The following is a 22,285-nucleotide window of genomic DNA, read 5'->3' as shown; positions in this document are numbered from 1 at the left end:
GTTTTTGCCTTTTTAAGAAAGGACCTTTTAATTACTCCTGATAAAGGATTTATATTACAAGACTCAATCTTAGAAGCAGGCTATATTTTGATTGTATCCTAGGAGTTAATGTTGGAGAGAATCTAGGTCATGAATGTGACTTTATCATCAGATAAATCTAAGGCAAATCTGACTTTGTAAGTTTTTGAATCTTTTAAAGTCTGTTTCCTTATCTGTAAACTAAGTTTAAGCTCTTCCCTTGGGTAATTTTATAGGACCAAAGTAGATAAATAAATGAACAATAATTATTCTTATCATCAGGATTATTATTAATCTTTGAAGGGTTCTTCACTTGTAAAAATGTGAATAAAATATGTAATCATTTTACAGAGATTTAAAAAATAATGTACGCTAGAAGCACCTGCCACAGTAGAACATGTTTATTAATTCTTTTCCTCCTGCTACTCCTGGCTCTGAAGGTCACTCTTAGGTAAATTTAGTTTCTCTTACTAATTCACAATTGTCTTATTAAAACAAATCTATCCAAAGGGGGACATTATAATAAACCTCAAGTACCAACAGTACAAGTCAAGAAACTTTCTTTTATCCCAGTTTTTTCTGATTCCCCCAAATGTCTTCACTCACCTTTCCACTACAGGCACTAAGTCCATATGTAGTAAGAGATTTTCCTCCAACCAAAACAACATCGTCTCCAAATTTATACGAAGATTCGAGAAGGGATTCCACAGTGAAAGGAACAGTTTCCATGCTCTCACGGTCTCGGTCCCACTGGAAGAGGTCTCCATCCAGGGACGGAATGATCATCTTATTCCCAAATACCTAAAACAAAAGCCAATTTTTTAAAAGCCTGACACCTTTAAGAACAGTAACTAAGATCTGGAATCTTGAGCCCAATTTATGGACCCCAGCTTACCTCTGAGCAACACATGAAACAGTGTAGTCTACCAAGCAAGTCATTGAAAAGAACTGCTGGTCACGTCCAGGGCCTACACATGACAGGCCAGCAAGGTTTTTCTCAAACTCTGCTATGTACCAAGAAGGTCTCATACTGCTGGGTGAGTTGCCAAAAGAGAGTCTGGGGATCCAGTTAGGTCAAAAGAGGTTACTGTAGGTTTTTTCTTTTTTGGTTACTATAGTTTTTACAACCATTAATATGCTACTGTACAATATGATTTTCTAATAAGTGGACATTATTTTCTAGGCCTATTTTATTCAGGCCAGTTACTGTCACAGACTCAGGCTGAAGGAATATGGAGTTAGAGATGCCAGTTCTTTTTCTTTATTTACTTTCTCAAATCTGCTGTGAGCTGGTGGCTGGTAACCAAGCTCCTACACTTTCTATCTGTGTAGTCATCTTTCCTTCTTCAAAATATTTAGGGATGGCCTGCTTATGTGATCAGTGTTGGTGGTCAGGAGAGACAAGTAGACAAACAAAAATCACTTCCCTGTAGAGCCTGAACTCTATGTCAGTAGACAAACAACGTCATAAATAAGTAAACTGTATGGAGTATGCTAGTAATAGATACCAAGGGGGGTAGAATGAGATAAAGGGGCAGAGGAAAATGTGGGTTGAGTGGGGAAGGGACTGTCAGAAAAGAGCTTGGGCAGATCCTCTGAGAAAGTTACTAGCTGGGCCGTGTTCTCAACATGAGCGATCAGACCATGCTGATATCTGGGGAACAAGCTTGCAAAGGCCCTTAGCTGGAAGTGAACCTGTCATAACTGAGGCACCACAGGGATGTGAACAGGCTGAGGGGCAATCATGAAGGCAGGCATGGCAGGTGGAAGGCAAGAGACTAGCTGGCAGCAGTGGCGGGAAGGAAGGTGGTCAGATCTAGGAAGTGACTTAAGGTTTCATGGTAGATTCTCTCAGTAGCATGGGCAAGAGAAAGGGATCCACCGCACGACCCCAAGGCTTCTGGCCAAGGATATCTTATAAATTTCAGTATAAATCTTTATGGCATTGACTTTCCTCTGGGCATTAAAAAAAAAAGCTTCCCTCACTCCAATTAATGACATAACTGCTATCTTCAAAACAGAAAGCACACAGACAAAACAAAAAGAAAAACAAAACAAAAAACACATGTGCAAAACAAACCCTTCATGTGAGCTTTGTCAGCTTTTAACACAAAATTCCCCTGTGCAAGTTTTGGTTCCTTCAGCAGCAGAATGCTTTCTCTGAGTTCTAAGTTTGAGGCGCCTTTAATCCCAGCACTCAGCAAGAGACAGAAGCAGGTAGATCTCTGTGAGATGGAGGCCAGTCTGGTCTACATAGTGAGTTCCAGGTCAGATGAGGCTACAGGGAGACCCTGTATCCAAATAAGTAAATAAATAAATAATAAATTAAATAAATAAATAAAATCAAAACAACTTAAAAAAAAAACTTAAAAAAAATTAAAGCTCAATTCACCCACCCCATTCTTCCTGTTTGTCTTAAACTTTGGGGTTCTGGAAGACCACTATCCTAATTCACTTTCATATTCTAGCTCAAACCCTTATCATCTCTGGCCTGAACTATCATGATGACCTCCTTATAGTCCTTAACTGGAAATTTCCTCTGTCTCAGCTGATGTATCTTTTAGACTAATCACTCTGCGTCAGTTAAGCTTGTTATGACACTATTCAAAAATCTTCTATGGCTCTCTATTATCTTCTTACTAAAGTCTCCAAAACCTAAACAATCAAAATCCTTTAGAGGACAGTCAAAGTCGTTTAGTATGACCTCCAACAACCTTCCTGTCACTATCTCTCACTTTTTCCCAAGCGAGCAGGAATCTGATACGGTTACTTAAACATAACAATTTACGTTCTGGCTACTGTTAGTTTATGCCATTGGCAATGTCCTTTCTTTTCCATGAACACTTTCTTTTGGTTGTGAGCCCGAGCCTTTAACAGCTGCACCAGCTAACACTTTCTTACAGAAACTCTGTCCACTCAAATCCTACCTGGCCTCCAACCTGGAGTCACTTCTGCTTCTGTTTTGAAATCTGGGAAAGCATTGGCAGTGTACGTACACTTGCTGACACAAATTTTTCCACTCCATAGTATGATACTTTACTCTTGTTTTTGAGGAGCTAGGACTGATTCAAAGTTCCTAAGCATCCCAGGCAAGCACTTAAGTACTGAGCTAGATCCCCAGCAAAGACTTGATTTTCACGTCTCTATTTTTGCTGTGATGGGGACTGAACCTATGGCCTCATGAATACTGGGCAGTGGTTCTTCCACTGAGCTGTACTGTACCCAGTTTTCTTCTGTACTTCCTCTGGTAACTAAAGTTGAGACCCTGTTATGTTCTCAAAAATTGTTTATTACAGAAATATGCACCAGGCACATTCGTAATGTTTATACACTTGTTTGTATCCAATGGCTGTTAAAGTAATGCGTTCAACATGAAAGCTCAGATTTTATTTCTCCACCAAAATGAAGCACGCTCCTCAGAGAAATGGCTGAGTGTGGGGCCGAGGCACAGCAGGGACAAGATGAGTCATTACCATCTTATTATTTCAAAGAGCAAGGGAGGAGGCATGCCACTGGTCACATCCAAACCATTTAAGGAGTACTAGAAAACAACAACAATAATAACAACAAACCCCATACCAGTAACAGGAATTCCTGAGTTCAGAGTAATAAAAAATAGAATGAGTACTGTATGAAAGAAAGGATAAGACTGAAGTTGGAAAAATTAGCATCTTGTAGTCATGAGAGCAAAGTTTAGGTAGGATAAGAATTATCAATGTGTTAATTCTAGGCAGAAATTTTGACAAGAAGTAGGATATTTGTATAGTCTTTTGTTGTTTGAGATACAGTTTTCATACCTTAGCCCAGGCTTCCCTGGAATTAACTATATAGCCCAGGCTAGCCCTCTCCTGCCTTAGCCTCCCAAGTGCTGAGATCACAAGGAATGAGCATCATGTCTGGCTAACACCTGATTTTTCATAAGTTCTCAAAAGATATTGGTATGTATCCCACCTAATATTACTTTAGAGTTTGAGATTTTATTCTTTACTTCTTTATATTTCTTGATAACAGAATATTAAAAAAACTAAACGTTCTCTTTGTATCTTTTATAGAATGTCCAAATTAAAGTTGACATTAAAACCAATTTGTGCCACAGTATGCATTATTGTATAATAATATGTAGATGATCTTCCATTTCAAGGTACAAATCAGAAAATCAGGTATTAACTGTCGTCTGCCTTCCATAATATGTTAGGAATCTGATATTCTGCTCACTAGCATGGCAGAATCAAATTGTAGTAAAGTCAAAGCCAGAGTGCATCACTAAAGCAAAGGAGGAACCATCGTGTCTGCACAAGCAGAGCTCAGCTCCCTTGACGCGTTTCCTCTTACTCTTTTCTCTAAAGCAGCAGCAGAGCCACAGGGAGCACAGAGGCTCTGGCTGCAGAGAACTAACTGTCAAACCAATGTGGAGTGAGATTCAAGAATGTTCTAGGCACCTCCAAAAGTAACAGAAAACTTACCAATTACAAAGAAAGTTTTAAACAACCAAGAAGGTTTGAGATGATTGATCCTACTCAGAAAATTGCCTTAAGAGTTAAACCTCCAAAGTGGTAATTCAGCAAATGCAGAACATAAGAAAACAAAACAAAAGAATTATGATTCAGTATTGAGTCATCATTTCATATTTCTGGATTATGATTTTAGAAGTTTACTTTTCAATAGCTGCTCTCCCCTGATTGGCTGCCTATGAGTCATACACATGGCTGCTGACCTTTGCACCAATCTCTGCAAAGCCTTTCAGGCTGTGTATGTGAAAGCAGATGGTGCTTTTCCTTGAGAGCCTCAGCATCGATCTATATGCATGCAGTTCAGGTAGAGATGACATCACCTCTCACAATGGCATTACCTCATCCTCTAAGCAAAGGAATGAGTCACTCGACGGTCAGCTGCAAATCTCTTGATAGAAAAAAATGTAGGTTATGGTGATGGGTGATGGCTTTCACGGTCCATTGATCTGTCCCCACAAGCAGCTACTGTTCTGATTCACTGCTCTGCATTTCAAGCTAATTATGTACTTTCCTTCAGTCATTTTAAAACGGACAAATTCTTGTTATCATGTATTGTTTCCTCTATTTGTTTTCCCCTGTTGACAATTTTAAAACAGAAGTCTGCCACATCAGCTAGTAAACTCAGTACCAAAGATTCTTTATCTGTGCAGTCACCAAGAACTAACAGCTTAGTAAAGTGATTCCATTTCTGTTCCTGAACAAAATCTAAGTGGCACAACGAATACCAGTGGTGCATGTGATCAGGATGCTGTGTGCAAGTAGATTGTAGCAACAAGAACACTCCCGTTCCAGTGGAAAGGGGAACTTCATCTGAAAAAATAAAACGAATAGCACCAGGAAAAAAAGCTCTCTAGCTGTATGAAACACTTTTCCATTTAGTTCCTCATTATTTTCTATGCATCACCTATTAGTAGCACATTCAACTTTATTTTAACTTACTATGAAAAATTTCAAATATATAAAATGTAGTGAGACCAATGTCATAACCTCTATGTATTTATTTTCAACAATTACTAATACTCTGACAGCTGTTTCATGTAGCTCTACTCACCCATTAATACATGCAGTTATTATAAGAAAAGTATAAAAAAATCCTATTTCCCTGACTGTGTCTGATAAATTTCACAAGGAATTCCATGTGTATACATTATATCTGATTTCTCCCAACCCCCAAAGAGCCTCTTTTACTCCCTTTTTCAAGATGAAGTCTCAAGGCTGGAAAAATGGCTCAGCAGTTGAGAGCACTGGCTACTCTTACAGAGGATCTGGGTTCAGTTCCCAGCACCCACATGGTGGCTACGAACTATCTATATCCATTACCAGGGGTTCCAACATCCTCTTCTGGCCTCTGAGGGCACTGCATGCATGTGGCGCACTTACATACATGCAGGCAAAACACCCATACACGTAAAATTAAAAAAAAAAAAAAAAAAAAAGAATTCTATCTGACAGAAGTTCCTACAGTCAGGAGTTCACACATTCTTTCACTTTTTCTTTTATCCCATGTATTTCCTGAAAAGTATTACCTACCACACCTGAATTTTGATCTGGTGCAAGCTCAATTTCTTGCCTCTCCCTGTCCTCAAGAGCTGAGGACCAAACCTAGGACCCCGTGTTTGCTAGGCAAGCACTCTCTCATTGAGCTAAGTCCCCAGCCCTGTAATTTCAAGTTTTTGATTAGAATACTTCATAACTAGCATCACTTCCTATTTTATTAGGTGTCTGTGAGCTCTATAGGCCCAATGCTGTCCAGTCACTTGTTAGAACAGTCACACATTCATTCATTTGCATATTACTCATGACCATTTTTTTAATTCCCACTACAGAGTTCATTAGTAGCAACAGAGACCGTGTGTCCCTCAATGTCTAGAATATTTATTATCTGGTCCTATATACAGAAAAGTTGGTTGCTCCTGTTATGTTATTTTATGAGGTACACAGTATCTGCTTGCCCCACTTTTAACAATGTCACTGTTAGTCAGTGAGTTCTGGGGAGTCAGCTATATTCTTCCACTTAAAAAGCACCCATCAATTTTTCATTTTAGTATTAGTTGATGATTCTACTTTCAATTAAGCAGAATAAAATAATGATTTCTAACTTAATTATTTCTTCTGCACTTATTAGCTCAAATATTTCTAATTTCTATAAAGCACTGCCCACTCTATTTTGGAAGTCAGATGTGTATACGTAAATATTTTGTTAGTGACACAGATATTAACTACTTTCAAACCCCAAAAGTTGTATCCAATAGTAACTCATGCACAGTGTGACTGCAAATTGAAAATGGCTCCCAAGACTTAGTGTGACCAGTGGGTGCCATAATCCAGAAAGAGGGAAAGGAAACACACTGGCTCTGACAGTGACAGAAGCAAAGTTCCACATGCTATGAGTGGAAGAGAATGAGGAAGGAAAAGGGGAAGTGTGGCAAGGGCACACACCCACCCCGTGTTCAGATAAGGAAGAACAACAGAGACCATGCACACACACAAAAAGGCTGAAAAAGCAGCACTTACTCCAGGGGAACACATCCCTGCCTTCCTCCATAACTGTAGGGCATTACGGACCATAACTCTAGAACACTGCATTAACAATGATGCTGCAAGGAACAAATAAAGTGATAGAAATCAATACTGGGCAGAGAAAACACAGGTGAACAGTGCTCAATGAAAGTGCTGCTAAACTGGTGACTTTTTGTTATCTGGAAACTTTCTTTACCTAGAACAATTACTTTTCTAGTCATGTGGTTGTTTTGCAAACCAATGATTTATAGCAACAACACACATCCACATCTGAAGCTAAAGGCCAATGCATAGAGCACTGACTGTGCACACTTCCAGCCCCACTCACTCACTCACTACGGGGACAGGAATAAAAACTAACACTTTACTGTTTTACATTTCTTTTTTTTTAAATTTTAATTAAAATAGAATTTATTAGCTTTTCTTTTAATATAAACATGAGAAAGAGAAACCACGTTAAGTTGCAGCATTCTTTTCAAAATAAAGCTGCAAATCAATACTTGAATCTCCAAGCTCTGAGCTCCATAAACAATGTTTTTTTTGAGGCGGTAGATTGTAGCATTTCATACATCTTTCCTTAACATTTATGTCTGTCCTTTAAAAATGATATTTCCAGTGCTGCCAGGTTTATCATATTTTACATTTCTTAAATTTATTTCATTTAATTCTCATAATCACTGTCAACACAAAAACACAACTCTTACCTCAAAGTTCTTTGATTTTTTTTTAAAAATTTATGTTTATGAGTGTTTTGCCTAGATGAATGAAAGTGCACCATGTCATGCAACGTCAGAAGAGGGCACTGGATCCCCTGAAACTGGAGTTAAGAATGGTGTTAGCTGCCATGTGGGTGTGGTGAACTGAACCTGGGTCTTCTGCAAGAGCAGCCAGTGCTCTTAACCACTGAGCCATCTCTCCAGCCTCAGATGTTTTGTTTTTTTGAGATAGGATTTTGTTATGTAGCCAAGGTTGGCATTTAACTCATGGCAATCCTCCTGCCTCAGCCTCCCGATTGCTGGGGTATACCACCATACCTGGCTAAGACCATTGTATTTAAAACCACATGAAATGTTGAAAAGAAAAAGGGAAAAGAAGAGAAAAGAAATAAGCAAGAAGACCTAGGGTTGCGTCTGGGCTTTACTGCATCAGAGAACTCTCTGAACTTTTGTGAGTTCCAACCAGTTTTCTCATTTGGAAAGCAAAGGTTAATAAGAATATTTACTTCATGTCCCCTCCAGCTTTGCCCACCTGGAGCTCTGCTGCTCCGGGTGGCCAGAATGGAGGGGTTAGAGCAGCTCTCAGCAGCCCGCCCAGCCCCTCGCAAATAAATAAATAAATAAATAAATAAATAAGTAAATAAATAAATAAAAATATTTACTTGACAAGACTATGTTAATGATTAAAAAAGAACAGCACAAGATGGCTCAGCAGATAAAGACACTTGCTAACAAGCTTGACAACCTAAGTCTGACGACCCCCCAGGACTCACATAGTGGAAGGAGAAAACCAAGTTCTGCAAATTGTCTACTGACCCCCACATACATCATGGCATGCCTCCCCTCCAAATAAATACAATGTAATAAAATAAATTTTAAAAAAGAATAGCACTAAGGGGGCTGCAGAGATGGTTCAGTGGTAAACAGCACTTAGCTACTCTTGCAGAGGGCCAAAGTTCAATTCCTAGCACCCACATGGCAGCAAACAACTGTTTAATCCAGTACCAGGGGATCCAATGCCCTTTTATGGCCTCCTTGGGCACTGCACGACATGGGTATACATGCAGGCAAAACACTCAAATACATAAAAAAATAGACATAAACTGGGCGTGGTGATGCAAGCCTTTAATCTCACCACTTGGGAGGCAGAGGCAGGCAGATCTCTCTGTGAGAATGAAGTCATTCTGGTCTACATAGTGAGTTTCAGACCAGCTGGGGCTACAGGGAGTCCCTATCTCAAAAAACAAAACAAAACAAAAATTAAAAAGAAAAACAAAGCCTCAAATCCCAGGACTCAGAGGCTGAGGCAGGAGGATTACAATTTAGCAAGATCCTGTCTCAAAATTAAAACAAACAAAAAAACCCCTAAAACAAAAAGGTCCCTAAATCAATGACTAAGTCAATGTAGAATGAAATGTTACAAAACTGTTACCAGTTTTTAAGACATCTATACATCTGTATCAACCCTCAAATTCTTCTTAGATGATTCATAAAAGCTGTGAAAGACTGTAAAGCAGCTCAAGGATCATGAAAAGAAAATGATTTTTTTTTTCTTTGAAAGGGTAAGGATTTATTTGGCTTACCAGTAACAGTTCATAGTCAAGGGAGGCCACTGCCAGAACCTAGAGGCAGGAACTGAAGTGTAGACCATGGAAGAACATTTATATATTTATATATTTAATTTTTAATTCTTTAAAACTGATGCACTATGTGTATGCCTTTGTTTTGTTTTTGAGCTAGGGCTTCAAGTTGCCCAGGCTAGCCATATATTCCCCATGTAGCCAAGAATGACCTTGAACTTCTGATCCTATTGTTTCTACCTCCAGAGTGCTAAGATTATAGGCATGCACCCCCATACTCAGTTTACTCAGCGCTAGTGATAGAACCCAGGGCTTGGTATTACTAAGTACTCTATCAATTGAGCCACATTCCCAGCCGAAAATGACAACTCCTAATTAACCAAAATGAACCACTGCCTCAACTATTTGTAATTTAATAAAAATGAAGCTCCAGCATTGTTACATTATGGAAATACTGTATTTCCCCTTAGACACCAACACTACTATAATGGGGGATATAAAAATAAGGTTAGTAAAAGGGCCTCTGGGAATCAAGCCTCAGAAATAGCAAAGGGGGGGCATCATGGTTAACAACCAGCTAGGTGATCTAACTGGAGGGGTTGGGAGAACTTTCACAAGATCTAGTTATTAGAATATACCCAAAGTAATATGCTTAAAAGAAAATGTAGAGAAGGAACCAGTGAGACAGCTTAGTCATTCAAGCCTGATGATCTGAGTTTGATCCCTGGAACCCACATAAAGGTGGAAGGAGAGAACTGACTCCACACAGTTGTCCTCTGACCTCTACATGCATGCCATGGCATGTACCTTCCTCCCAATAATAAATACATTTATTTCTAAAAAGTGTATAGGAAAAATACTATAGAAATGATATTGTGTTTACTGTTTTCAACAAAATTTGGTGAATTAATCTTAAGAACAAAGAAATCTTTTTCTAATTTAGTCAACCTAGAAACATCTTAAGGAAATGAGCAGATTAGCCTTTTCAGTGTACCTGTCCCATCCATGAGAGAGTATGACTTTAATAACCATCTCTGCCTACATCTATACTAACCTGCATTTGTGAAGCAGAAAGGCAACATGTAGGAAGAGCCCATTTCCCAAACAACAGCTTTTTTTAAAAAAAAATTTTATTTATTAGTTTTATTTTATGTGTATGCATGTATTGCCTGCATGTAGGTAAGCACACCCGTGTCATAAAAATGCCCGTAGAGGTCAAAAGAGGGCACCAGATCCCCTGGAACTGGAGTTATAGACAGTTGTTAGCTGCCATGTGGGTGCTGGGAACTGAACTGGGGTCCTCTGCAAGAGCAGAAAGTGCTTAACCACGGAGCCATTTCTCCAGTCCCAAATAGACAATCTTTTTAAAAGAGATTGCAAAGAACTCAGTAGTAGAGCACTTGTCTAGCATTCATGAGGACCTTGGTTCAATCCTTAGCATTACAAAGAGGAAAAAAGATAGATTGTAGATTGTCTTCTTTTCTTGATGTGGGGGCATAGACTTATGACAGAGTCTCACTTTGCAGTCCAGGTTGGCCTTGAACCAAATGCTGAGATTACAGACATGCCCCATCCATGTACAATTGAGTTCTAATACCCAAAGGTTCTACTAATGGACTGTAGAGAAATCAGAATTAGTAACTATAAAAAGGTACACTATGTGTGTATTTATGCTTACATCTATGTATATTTGTTAGACTCTTGCTATGTAGCTTAGGCTGACTTCAACTCATAATCTCCTGCCTCAGTTTCTCAAATGCTAGGATTACTGAAGGCTGAGATTACAGGTATGTACCACGAAGCCCAGTTCTAGGCACATCTCATTCAAAGGCACTCCACCAAACCCAGAATTGTGGAACAAGCCTGTGATCCTGGCACAGGGGGAGGGGGGTAGGAGGCCCCCAGGCCAGTCAGGGAAGTAGATTGACACAGGGAGGAAGGAATGTGGAGAGCACCAGTATCGTTGTTGTCCATGTCTGCACCTGTAGAAACAGAAACGCCCATTCCCTAGGGAGAACTGTGCCTAAAATAAAGTAAAACCCCACATTCTAAGTATAGACTAATAACAGAGTTGTTTGTTCCTTTTAGGAGGAAAAAAGGGCATATAACGCAAAGCCAGAAAACAAACACAGTATGTCTAAGGTCTAAATAAAAAGACAAAAGCAGTTAGTTATCTAAGTACAACCTAGTTCCATACATATATAGAATTTAGTATTTAAAAAATATTTTATTATTTTGATTCTATGTGTATGAGTGTTTTGCCTACATGTATATAAGTGTACTCATGTTGTGCAAAGCCCACAGAGGCCAGAAGAAGGTGTCGGATCCCCCAAAACTGGAGTTATTGATGGTTGTTAGCCACCATATGGGTGCTGAGAATCGAACCCGGCTCCTCTGGAAGAACAGAAAATGTTCTTAACTGCTGAGCCATCTCTCCAGCCCCTAATTTAGTATTTTTAATAAAGGGACCATGCCCAGCAAAGGCATTCTAAATAATAATAAGGAATTCCTCTGTATTTACAAAACTCTTCCAAGACATGGAGAAATACTTATAAATACTTTTTTCAAAAGATGTGGTTTTACTATATAGCTCTGACTCACACAGAACTTGCTATGTAGACCAAGCAGGCATGGATCTCACAGAGACATGCCTATCCCTGCCTCCTAAGTGCTGAGATTAAAGACATGAACCACCATGCCCAGCTCATTTACTGAGATTTAAAAAAACATTTTAAATTACATTTATTTAATGTGCGTGTGCACCTATGTGTATTATGTACACATCATGACACAAGAGTGGAGATCAGAGGACAACTTGCAGAAATTGGTATTTTCCTTCCACTATGTCGGTTTGGATTGAGGAACTTAGGTCCTCAGGCTTGGTAGCAAGTGCCTTTACCAGTAAGCCATCCTGACAGCCCTAGTCTACTGAGATTTGAAGTATGATCCAAGGGCTACCCAGACACCTCCAAAGAAAAAGCCTATTAAAAATTATTATTTGTTAAATTCAAAATTTAAGATAATCAGTGAGGAACCATAGCCAAATCTCCTTCATGCTTTTTCAAGGTGAACCTGTATTTAAATTACCAGAGAAAAAGCCAATCAGATTTCACCTCAGGAGGTCCTTCTGAAAATTAAAAGCAAAATTCTTAGCTACTATTAACTGTCAAAAAATATTGGGCTCATTGTCCAGGGAACATACATTTGTTAAAAGTTGTGAACTTTAAGCCGGGCATGGTGGCGCACACCTTTAATCCCAGCCCTTGGGAGGCAGAGGCAGGCAGATCTTTGTGAGTTCAAGGCCAGCCTGGTCTACATAGTGAGTTCCAGGACAGCTGGGGCTACAGGGAGACCCTGTCTCAAAAAGACCAAAAAAAAAAAAGTTGTGAACTTTAGGTTCCCCATTCATCACGACACACTCATAAGTATGGTAGTAGGTTGGTTTTGTACCATCATTCTTCTGAGGAAGTTTGTAGACACCTTGTCAACAGGAAGGAGTGGCAAGTGAGATCTGTTTCCCCAAGGTACCACAACCTTCCTGACACATGAAATTCTAAATATAGTACAAAATACTCTTAATGGAACTGTCAATCTGCCTTGTCTACCAGGAATTTTCATTGACATAAAATACCATAAAAAGCACACAATACACTATTTTATATGCTTTTGGATCAGAAAAAATTCAGGACATCAGAACAAGCAAGGACACAGTAAGATATGAACCTAGTGATAAATTGCAATGAATGCATGCTTTTAATGAAAATAAAAACTTTGTTATGTGTATACATGTGCATATGTGTTTGTGTGGGAGAAGTACGTACATGCATATGGATGCTAGGTCAACAATGGGTGTCTTCCTCAATCACTTTCTACAGTATGTTCTGAGGCAGGGCCTCTCACTGAACTAGCTGGCTAGCAAGCCTCAGGGATCCTATGGTCTCCACTCCTCCAGAACTGGGATTAGAAGGGCAAGCCATTACATGAGCTCCTTGTTTTTGTCTTTTTGTTTGGTTTATTTTTGAGACAAGGTTTCATGTAACCTAGGTTGGCCTTGAAGTCACTATGCAGCTGAGAATGACCTTGAATGCCTTATCCATCTATCTCTACCTCCCACGACTGGGGTTATAGGCAGGCCTAGTTTTGTTTTTGTGCTTTGAAACAAGGTATTACTATATAAACAAGGCTGGTCTTGAAGTCACTATCCTCCTGCTTCAGCCTTTGGAGTGCTGATTATAGGTGTGTACCACTGTGTCTAACCTCATACAGCAAGCTGATGGAGCAACCGTGACTAGTAAAGAAACTCCCACACTCTGGTCCCACAACACTACAAGGCCTAAAAAGTTCCTGTGCTGTTTTTCAATTTCTAGTCAATGTACATGTGAGCCATAATCAACTCTTCAATCAATACTACCTTAAAATTATTATACAGTTTACCAAATCCTTTATCCCTTGTCTTGCTAAATTAGTAAGTGACGCTGACAGTTGCTGCTCAGAGAATCCATCTTCTCAGGTCTCGTGAGCTCAATCTTCATATGACTCCTGACGAAAGCTGAGAGAACCTGACAACCATACACAGGAGGACCCAGATGGATTACTGTCACCAAAGAGGCACCTGCTGTATCTCCACACCAATTCTTTCTGCCTGCTGTAACACACTTTCCTTTTACATGATCCTTTCCAACTAAATGCTCAATTTAAGACAGGGAATAGTAACTCTTAGCAAGTGTAGGGACCCTCCTAAAAAAGTGTACCAGATGCATTTAGAAAGGTTCTGTTGCTCTACATCCAGTTTGGGGCATTTCAAATAGCAGTTTTTGATCCTTTTTGTGGTATTTTGCCCAACTTTTGAACAGAACTTCTAGAAGCTGGGTAGCGTACACCTTGAATGCCAATGGATCCAGCTTACAATACATTCCCTTCTCTTTGCAAATATGCTTATAATCTCACAAATATTCTTATAATTTTTCCATCAGCAATTCTTTTTAAAAAACATTTTATTTAGGAGTTGGAGAGATGACTCAGCAGTTAAGAGCACTGACTGCTCCTGAGGACGACCCAGGTCAAATTTCCAGCACCCACATAGTGGCTATGAACCATCCTTAACTCCAGTTCCAGGGGAATCCGATGCCCTCTTCTGACCTCTGTGGCATTGCATGACACAGTGCACTCACATACATACAGGCAATACACTCATACACATAAAATAAAACTAAATAAAATATTTTTTGTTTCTTAATATTTTATTTACTATTTTTATTTTATGTGAATGAGTGTATTGCGTGCATGTATATAAGTGCACCCTTGTGCAACACAAGGTCAGAAGAGGGCACCAGGTTCCCCTGGAACTGGAGTTAAGGATGATTGTTAGCTGCCATGTAGGGGCTAGGAATTTAACCCGGGTCCCCTGGAAGGGTAGCCAGTGTTCTTAACCTCTGAGCCATCTCTCCAACCCATAGATTAACAATTCTTAAAGTGTGGTCTCTGGATTCCTTGAAGGGTACAGGAGGTCGAACAGTTTTCACAATGGGGTTTTATTGGTGTTGCTATTTGCTCTGATGGTATAAGAACAATGTTTGCTAAAGCTCCTGCTGCATAGCAGATCTTATGCTCTTCACTGCCATTCACTTGGAGCATCAGAAGATTGTTATTATCATTATTATTATTAATAATTGAGGCAGGGTCTCCCTATATAGATCTGGTTGGCCTCAAACTTGCTATGTAGGCCAGGCTACCCTTGAACTTGCAGTGATCCTCCTGCCTCTGCCTCTCCAGTGCTGGGATTATAGTGGTGGGATAGGATGTGGGATGTTCTTGATGGGGCTAGAGACATGGTTCAGTCTTAAAGCATATGCATAGAATGTGTAAGACCTCACACATACAACACACACACACACACACAATTTTTAAAGGAAATTGAAATGCTAGCCAGGTACTATGGTGTATACCTGTAAATACAACAGTCAGGAGGCTAAAGCAGGAGGATTGTGAGTTCCAGGTCAGCCTGGGCTATACAGGGAGACCCTGCCACAAGACGGGGGAGAGGAGGCAGGGTGGGATGGAGAGAGAAAAAGAAATACAAAAATTATTTTCGAAAAAATATTTTATTTATTTTATAAATATAAGTCTGCACATGCATGTGTGGGTGCCCTTGGAGGCTGGAGCAGGGAGTTGGATCCCCTGGAGTTGGAGGTCCAGGAGGTTAAGTCACTTAGTATGATGAGTGCAGCAAGCACTCTTAACTGCTGAATTCTCTCTCCAGCCCCACAAAATTCTTGAAGCAACAAAGATGATAGGTTTTATTAAATCATGACTGTGGGTACTTCTTTCTGTTCTTCATGACTTATTAGGAAGCGTGTGTCAGGCACTTGTGCACACATGCAGCATGTCTGATGAATATGAGTGAATAGCTGCTAATGAATTCAAGGCCAGCCTGGGCTACATAGTGAGACCCTGTCTCAAAAATAAATAAATAAAATAAGTAGGTATAATCTATGGAGAAAAGGGCTCCTTGGCACCCTTAATAAGGTTTAGTAATATAGAGGCTGCAGGATGGCTCAGTGGGTAAAGGCACTTGTCTCCAAGCCTGACGACCTGAGCTTGAGTCCTGAGACCCACATTGTAGAGGAGAGAACTGGCTCCTGAAAGTTATTCTCTGACCTCCATACCTGTGCCCTGGTATGTGCCCTCCATACTAAAAAAATTGTAAATTTCCAGGTGTGGTGGTGTACCCAGTAGGCAAAAGTAGGCGGATTTTTGTGAGTTTGAGGCTAGCCTGGTCTATATAGTGAGTTCTAGACCAGCTGGGGCTACAGGGGCTACAGCCCCCCCTCCCAAAAAATTTAAAAATATAAATATAGAAGGATCCTAAGACCAAAGAATCTGAGACTGACTGTATTTTAGGAACAACCTAAGTATACACATATCAATGTGGAAAGTGCTTCAGAGCAAACAAACACAGGACAGCCAGGACAGCCTGGGCTCAGTCTTTATCACACAGTAGGGCTATAAGTTCAAGGAAATAACTTCCCTGGGCTTAGATTTTCCTCTTTTAAAAAATGGAACCTTGGGGTCTGGAAAGATGGCTTAATGATTAAGAGCACTGGCTGCTGTTGCAGAAGACTCAGGTTCGGCACCTACGTGGCGGCTAACAACCATTTGTAACTCCAGTTCCAGGGGAACCCAATGCCTTCTTCTGACCTCCACTGGCACTGCACGACACAGGTGCATTTACATTCATACAGGCAATACACTCATACACATAAAATTATAAATAAAACATTTAAAAATATTTTAAAATAAAAATGGAACCAACTTACCAACTTCAGGAGGGTTACTATGAGAACATGGAAGAAGGAATATCAAGTATATACTACAATGCTGAGGATAATGCTATTAGCATAGCTACATATTAGACACATGCATAAGGAATGGTCCCAAGAACTTGGGGCAACACAAAAATCTAGTAAAGCTACCATGTCATCACAAATGGATGAGTAATACTTTTAGATTTTCTCTCCCACCTCTATAAAGTAGAAAATCAAAAGCTAAATAATATAAAGAGGTCTTGGGATTAAAAAATATTACATTTATTTATTTATTTTATGTATGTATGTATGTATGTATGTATGTACGCACGCACATGAGGAGATCAGAGGACACCTTGTGGTAGTAGTTTTCTTCCACCATGTGGGTCCTGAACATCAAACTCTAGTCATTAGGCTTGGAGTGTCTTTACCCACTAAGCCATCTTGTTAACCCATGGACTTTTTTTCTTGCATTAAAAATAGCTATTGGTGTTTTCTTCATCCCTTCTTTTCCGCTTTCCTTCCTTCTCTTCCTATTTTTTTTTTTTTTTGGTGGGGACTGAAAGAACAAGGTCTTACATAGTCAAGGCTAACTTAAACTTACTATGCACTACTATGACTCTGAACTTCTGTTCCTTCTACCTCCACCTTCCAAAAGAGTCTTTCATTTACTGCTGTAAAGGTGCACAGTGAGGGCTAACAAGATGGTTCAGCAGGTAAAGGTGCTTGCCACCAAGTCTAATGACCTGAGGTCAATCCTTGGAACCCAAAGGTGGAAGGAGAGAGCCAATTCTCACAAGCTGTCCTCTGACCTCCACATACAGGCCATGACACACACGCCAACACACACACACACACACACACACACACACACACACACACAGAGGCATGCACATACAAAATAAAATGTAACTTAAGAAATCAAGAGTAAATAAAAGTTTTAAAAAGTTTTTAAAAGGTACACAGTGAGATTTAAAAATCATGCTTAGATTTCAACATTTCAAAGCATTCTGTGCAAAGGAAATATGGTTAAAGATGGGTGGAAGAGATCATTGTTAAAGCACAGAAAACAAGGATGGTTAGGAAGGTTAAACTGTAGTTTAAAGACCAACATGTTTGCTATTTGTAAGGAAAGCCGGGGGTATTACTCACTGCTTAAGGCGCACACACGCGGCACTTCAAATGTCAGTTACTTCCGGTCCACTTGCTCAGACCGCACAACTTTCCTCTTTGTGTGTTTCAGTTTGCAAGCACACGCATGCTTTGAATCACTACAATACACTGCAAAATTACCTCAGATAAAAGCAGCTTATAATCTTCTCATTTTGCTGGTCATCTTTCATGTCTAGTTTTAAAATAAAGGAAAACATGCACACCCAAGCACAGTTCCAGAACACAAATAAATGCTTATCTAAAGCTGTACTAATCATTTGAATACCATTTAAAAAATTTTAAGTTGGGCTGGAGAGATGGCTCAGCAGTTAAGAGCACTGACTGCTCCCAGCACCCACATGGCAGCTAACAACCATCCATAACTCTAGTTCCAGGGGAATCTGAGGCCCTCTTCTGACCTCTGCAGACACTGCATGACACGGGTACACTTACAGACATGCAGGCAATATACTCATACACATAAAATAAAAACATAAAAATTTTTTAAACATCTGAATTTAGTAGTGCAGTGGGTGTTCCAGTTGTTGGGAGAAGGTTGTTTTTTCATTTGTTTGCTTTTTATAGTGCTGGAGATCAAACCAACAGCCTTATGCATGCCAGGCAAGCACTGCAACCCTAGCTCTACAATTGATTTTTATTTACATTCCTTTTGACTTCAAATAATGTCATGTATTGTCTACGGGTGCATAAGTTTCAGTAATTTTTTGCTGTGTTCTTGTTTGAGACAGGGTCTCAAGTAGCACAGGCTAGCTTCAAACTCACAAGACAGTGGAAAATAACCTTCCTACCTCCACCTCCTAAATGCTGGGATTACAGGCATGGGCAGCCATGCCTGGATATATTTTTTTAATTATTTATTTAATAACCATATAATTAGAAGAAGCATTTTATTACAACAGCATTGACATATTCAATACCAATTTCCAGAGCTAAGATGCATCTCTTTCAAAATTGGCTGTAAATTTTTAGGTTTACAGTTGAATTAATACAGTTATAAAATATTGTGCTCAGTATAAGCCCTATAAGAAAACACCCACTGCACTACTACAATAATTTTATAACCACCTTCTATTGCTATAGGAGTGCACGCAAGTGTTGTGATGATGCATGTACAATGACAACATGTGATGCTTATTATCCCCACGGAGAAAGTTCTCTCTCCAGCAAGTTGCATATCTCAGTAGAACGAGATCTTGTATGTTTGAGTACTTTGTTCCCAGCTGGTAGCACTGTGTTGGAAGGCTGTGAAAGCTTTAAGAAGTACGGCCAGCTTGAGAAAGTGGATAACTGGAGGGTGGGCCTTGAGGTTTACATTCCAGCCTTGCATTTGGCTTTCTCTCTGCTTCCTAACCCACCCAGATGTGAGCAATCTCTGGCCACCATGGTTTTCCAGCCATGATAAACTGTACCCCTTCAGTGAGCCAAAATCAATCCTTCCTCCCTTTAAAAAAGTGATTTCCTAAGTAGTTCTTGAGTATTTCCCATCATTCATAATCTACACAACACACAAAATACGTATTAATAGATGTTTATATTAGCAACAGGGAGGGCTTCTGTTCAATAGCAGGGTATTAGAAGTTTTTGAGGGACCAAATTTCTACACAGATTTTTGACTGCATGGAGAGTTGAAGTCCTAACCTCCTGTGTTATTCCCCAGTCAGCTGCATAAGGAGTGCTTGTTTATTTGTGATACTAAGTCATTTTATTTTTATAAAATATTTTATTAAAGAAATCTGAATTTAATTCAGAAACTTTAAATTTTTTTTTTTTTTTGTCTTTTTGAGACAAGGTCTCCCTGTAGCTGCAGCTGGCCTGGATTCACTAATGGAGACCAGGCTGGCCTCGAAGTCACAGAGATCCACCTGCCTCTGCCTCCTGAGTGCTGGGATTAAAGGTGTGTGCCACCACACCTGGCAGAAACTTTAATTTTTAATCAAAATGCTATTTGCATCAATAATTCTTTTTTAAAAATTACTTATTTTTATGTGTACGAGTATATTTTGCCTGCATGTACGTAGGTGCACCCATGTCATACAGTGCCTGTGGAGGTTAGAAGAGGGCATCAGATTCTCTGGAACTAGAGTTACAGACGGTATGTAACGGTCATGTGGGTGTTGGGAACTAAATCTTGAGTCCTTTGTAAGAGCAGCCAGTGCTCTTAACTGCTGAGGCAACTCTGAAGCCCTGCATTAATAATCCTTTTCTTGCTTGTTTGGGGTTTTTTTTGAGACACAGTCTTTCTGTATGTTCCCAGTCGGCCTGGAACTTACTATAGGCAAAGCTGGCCTCGATCTCATTAATGTCAAAAAATATATTAGCATGCTGTCTGACAAAAACAAGACAAAACAAAACAGAAAAACCCCAAAAGCCTAAAACCAACTGCTGTTCTCTCAAAATCTAGTCAGGGCTTTGCACACAGGAAATGTGGAGATTTAGCAATGCTCTCTCCCTAAGTACCCGCCTTGGTATAGCAGAAATGAATTCAGGCTGGGTTTCCTGGAAGACAGAGGAAGTGTGTTATTACAGATGAGTAGCTGGTAGCAGTCTTCCCATCAGAAAATTCCACCAGCACTATTCAGGTTGTTTTAAGCACCTCGTGGCAGGCTTTAATGCCAATTTAATGCCAGCTAAAGGGCTTTTTAAGGAAAGACTACCCTGGGAGCGTCCATAGTTAGGACTTGATGTGGTGGACAACCGAGAGCATTCTGGAAAATAGGGTACTGCTTCCATGTCAGCTATCATAAAGCCAAAGATGGATAAGTGGAGTCAGAGGAGGGCCCCAGAGTAGTGTTGGATGCATGGTTTGACTTCATGCCTGGTCCCCTCTACCATTCTAGAGCTCAAAACCAGTAAATACAGATTATCTGCAAAAAATGAAAATGAGATAATTATGCCTAGAATCAGGGCCAGTGAGATGGCTCAATGGATAAAAGTGCTGCACCATGAGCCTGACCATCTGAGTTTGGTCCTTGGAACCCACAGTAGAAGCAGTTGTCCTTTGACCTCCATATGTACAGGGTTACACATGTATATCTGCACTTAATCTTTCTCTCACATATACACTAATGTCAAATAAAATAAAAATTTAAGAGTATCCTAGTTTAAACAATTTAAAAAATTAGGATGTACACTTCAGGGGCAATGCAGAGAATAGCTCTGCAGCATGGATTTTTTTTTTTTTTTTTTTTTTTTTTTTTTTTTTTGTCTTTTTGAGACAGGGTCTCCCAGTAGCCCCAGCTGGCCTGGAACTCACTATGTAGACCAGGCTGGCCTTGAACTCACAGAGATCCACCTGCCTCTGCCTCCCAAGTGTTGGGATTAAAGGTATGTGCCACCACGCCCAGCATAGCATGGATTTTTTTAACTAGAAAATTTCAATTATGTTTTTGTCTGCCTTGTTATCTCTGGGGGTCCTGTGGTAATAACATGACCATGCTAAATCAGTGATGTGCTATATGCAGATAGCAGGCACTATTCCTCAGTCAGTTGTGTATATGATTACCTCATTTAATGCATGTATTCTAAGTAGGCGCTATTATCTACCCCATTTTGCAGGAGAGGAACTGAAGAACAGAACCCTTCAGTGTCTCATCAATGTCTCAAACCTAGGCAGTGGCCCAGAGGCAAATTTTACAAGAAAACAAAACAACAACTGTAGTGAGATTTGCTAAACTTTATTGAAACTTAAGTTTTCTAGTAATAAAGCATTCTTACCTCTGGCTTGCTGAGGCTAGATGAAACCAAGGAGCCAGATCCCACATCCAAATCCCACTGCTTTTTCCCATGATTCTCAGCATCCAAGGCAGCAATTCGTCCATCTAGAGTACTGATAATTACTAAGGATCTGTAAATCAAGAACGAATAGGAGAAAATTGGAAAGCTACTCAAGACACTGTACACTGAAGAAAACAAGTCCCTCTCAGGCCTATGGTAAGAAGGACGAAGAGAGGCCACCACCGATCGACACTTAATGGTCTTGCCAGCACAACCTGTCTTTAGAGCAACACAATTTCAATATGCCCTTTATCTGTTTAAGTATTTTATAAAAAGCCCCAAATTCCTAGATCTTGCCTCCTTCTACACCCTAGTTACCAGAAGAATCTCAAGTTCCTTGGCTCTGTCCTGTCCTCCCACCTCTCCCCATCTCTGGAGAGGCAATCCTTTGCAACATACTCTGCCCCAAACATTCCTGTGTATGTAATGCATGCACAGGGTGTGTGGGGTTTGGAGGTCAAAGTCTGATACCTTTCTAAGCCTCAATCACTTTCCACCTTATTAAGACAGGGTCTCCCATCGAACTGCAGCTCATCAACTAGCTAGACTGGCTAGTCAGTGAACCCCAGGGAGAGTCCTGTCTCGACTTCCACAGTGCTGGGATTCCAGGAGCGTACCTCTACACCCAGATTTTGGGTGGGTTCTAGGAATCTGAACTCTAGTCCTTGTGTTTGTGTCATAAGTACTTT

The 22,285-nt window shown here is 39.9% G+C and overlaps 1 protein-coding gene across 2 annotated transcripts in view; it reads right to left on the bottom strand.

Moving 5' to 3' along the window:
• Eif2ak3 (eukaryotic translation initiation factor 2 alpha kinase 3) overlaps positions 1 to 22,285 on the bottom strand; it is an 80,835-nt gene that overhangs the window by 44,705 nt on the left and 13,845 nt on the right. The window contains exons 2-3 of one of the 2 annotated variants that reach the window (XM_017800015.2): positions 21,537 to 21,666; positions 625 to 819 (exon numbers count right to left, since the gene is read on the bottom strand). In XM_017800015.2, coding sequence (XP_017655504.1) covers positions 625 to 804 — 180 coding nt within the window. In that variant the 5' untranslated portion in view covers positions 805 to 819; positions 21,537 to 21,666. Of the gene's footprint in view, positions 1 to 624; positions 820 to 21,536; positions 21,667 to 22,285 lie in introns of those variants that run through there. The other variant, XM_029567172.1, reaches the window with a different exon arrangement.

Source organism: Nannospalax galili, unplaced genomic scaffold (assembly GCF_000622305.1).
Source record: "Nannospalax galili isolate Female #2095 unplaced genomic scaffold, S.galili_v1.0 scaffold2681, whole genome shotgun sequence".
Classification (NCBI taxonomy): Eukaryota; Metazoa; Chordata; class Mammalia; order Rodentia; family Spalacidae; genus Nannospalax; species Nannospalax galili.
This window is presented reverse-complemented; position numbering and strand designations above follow the sequence as displayed.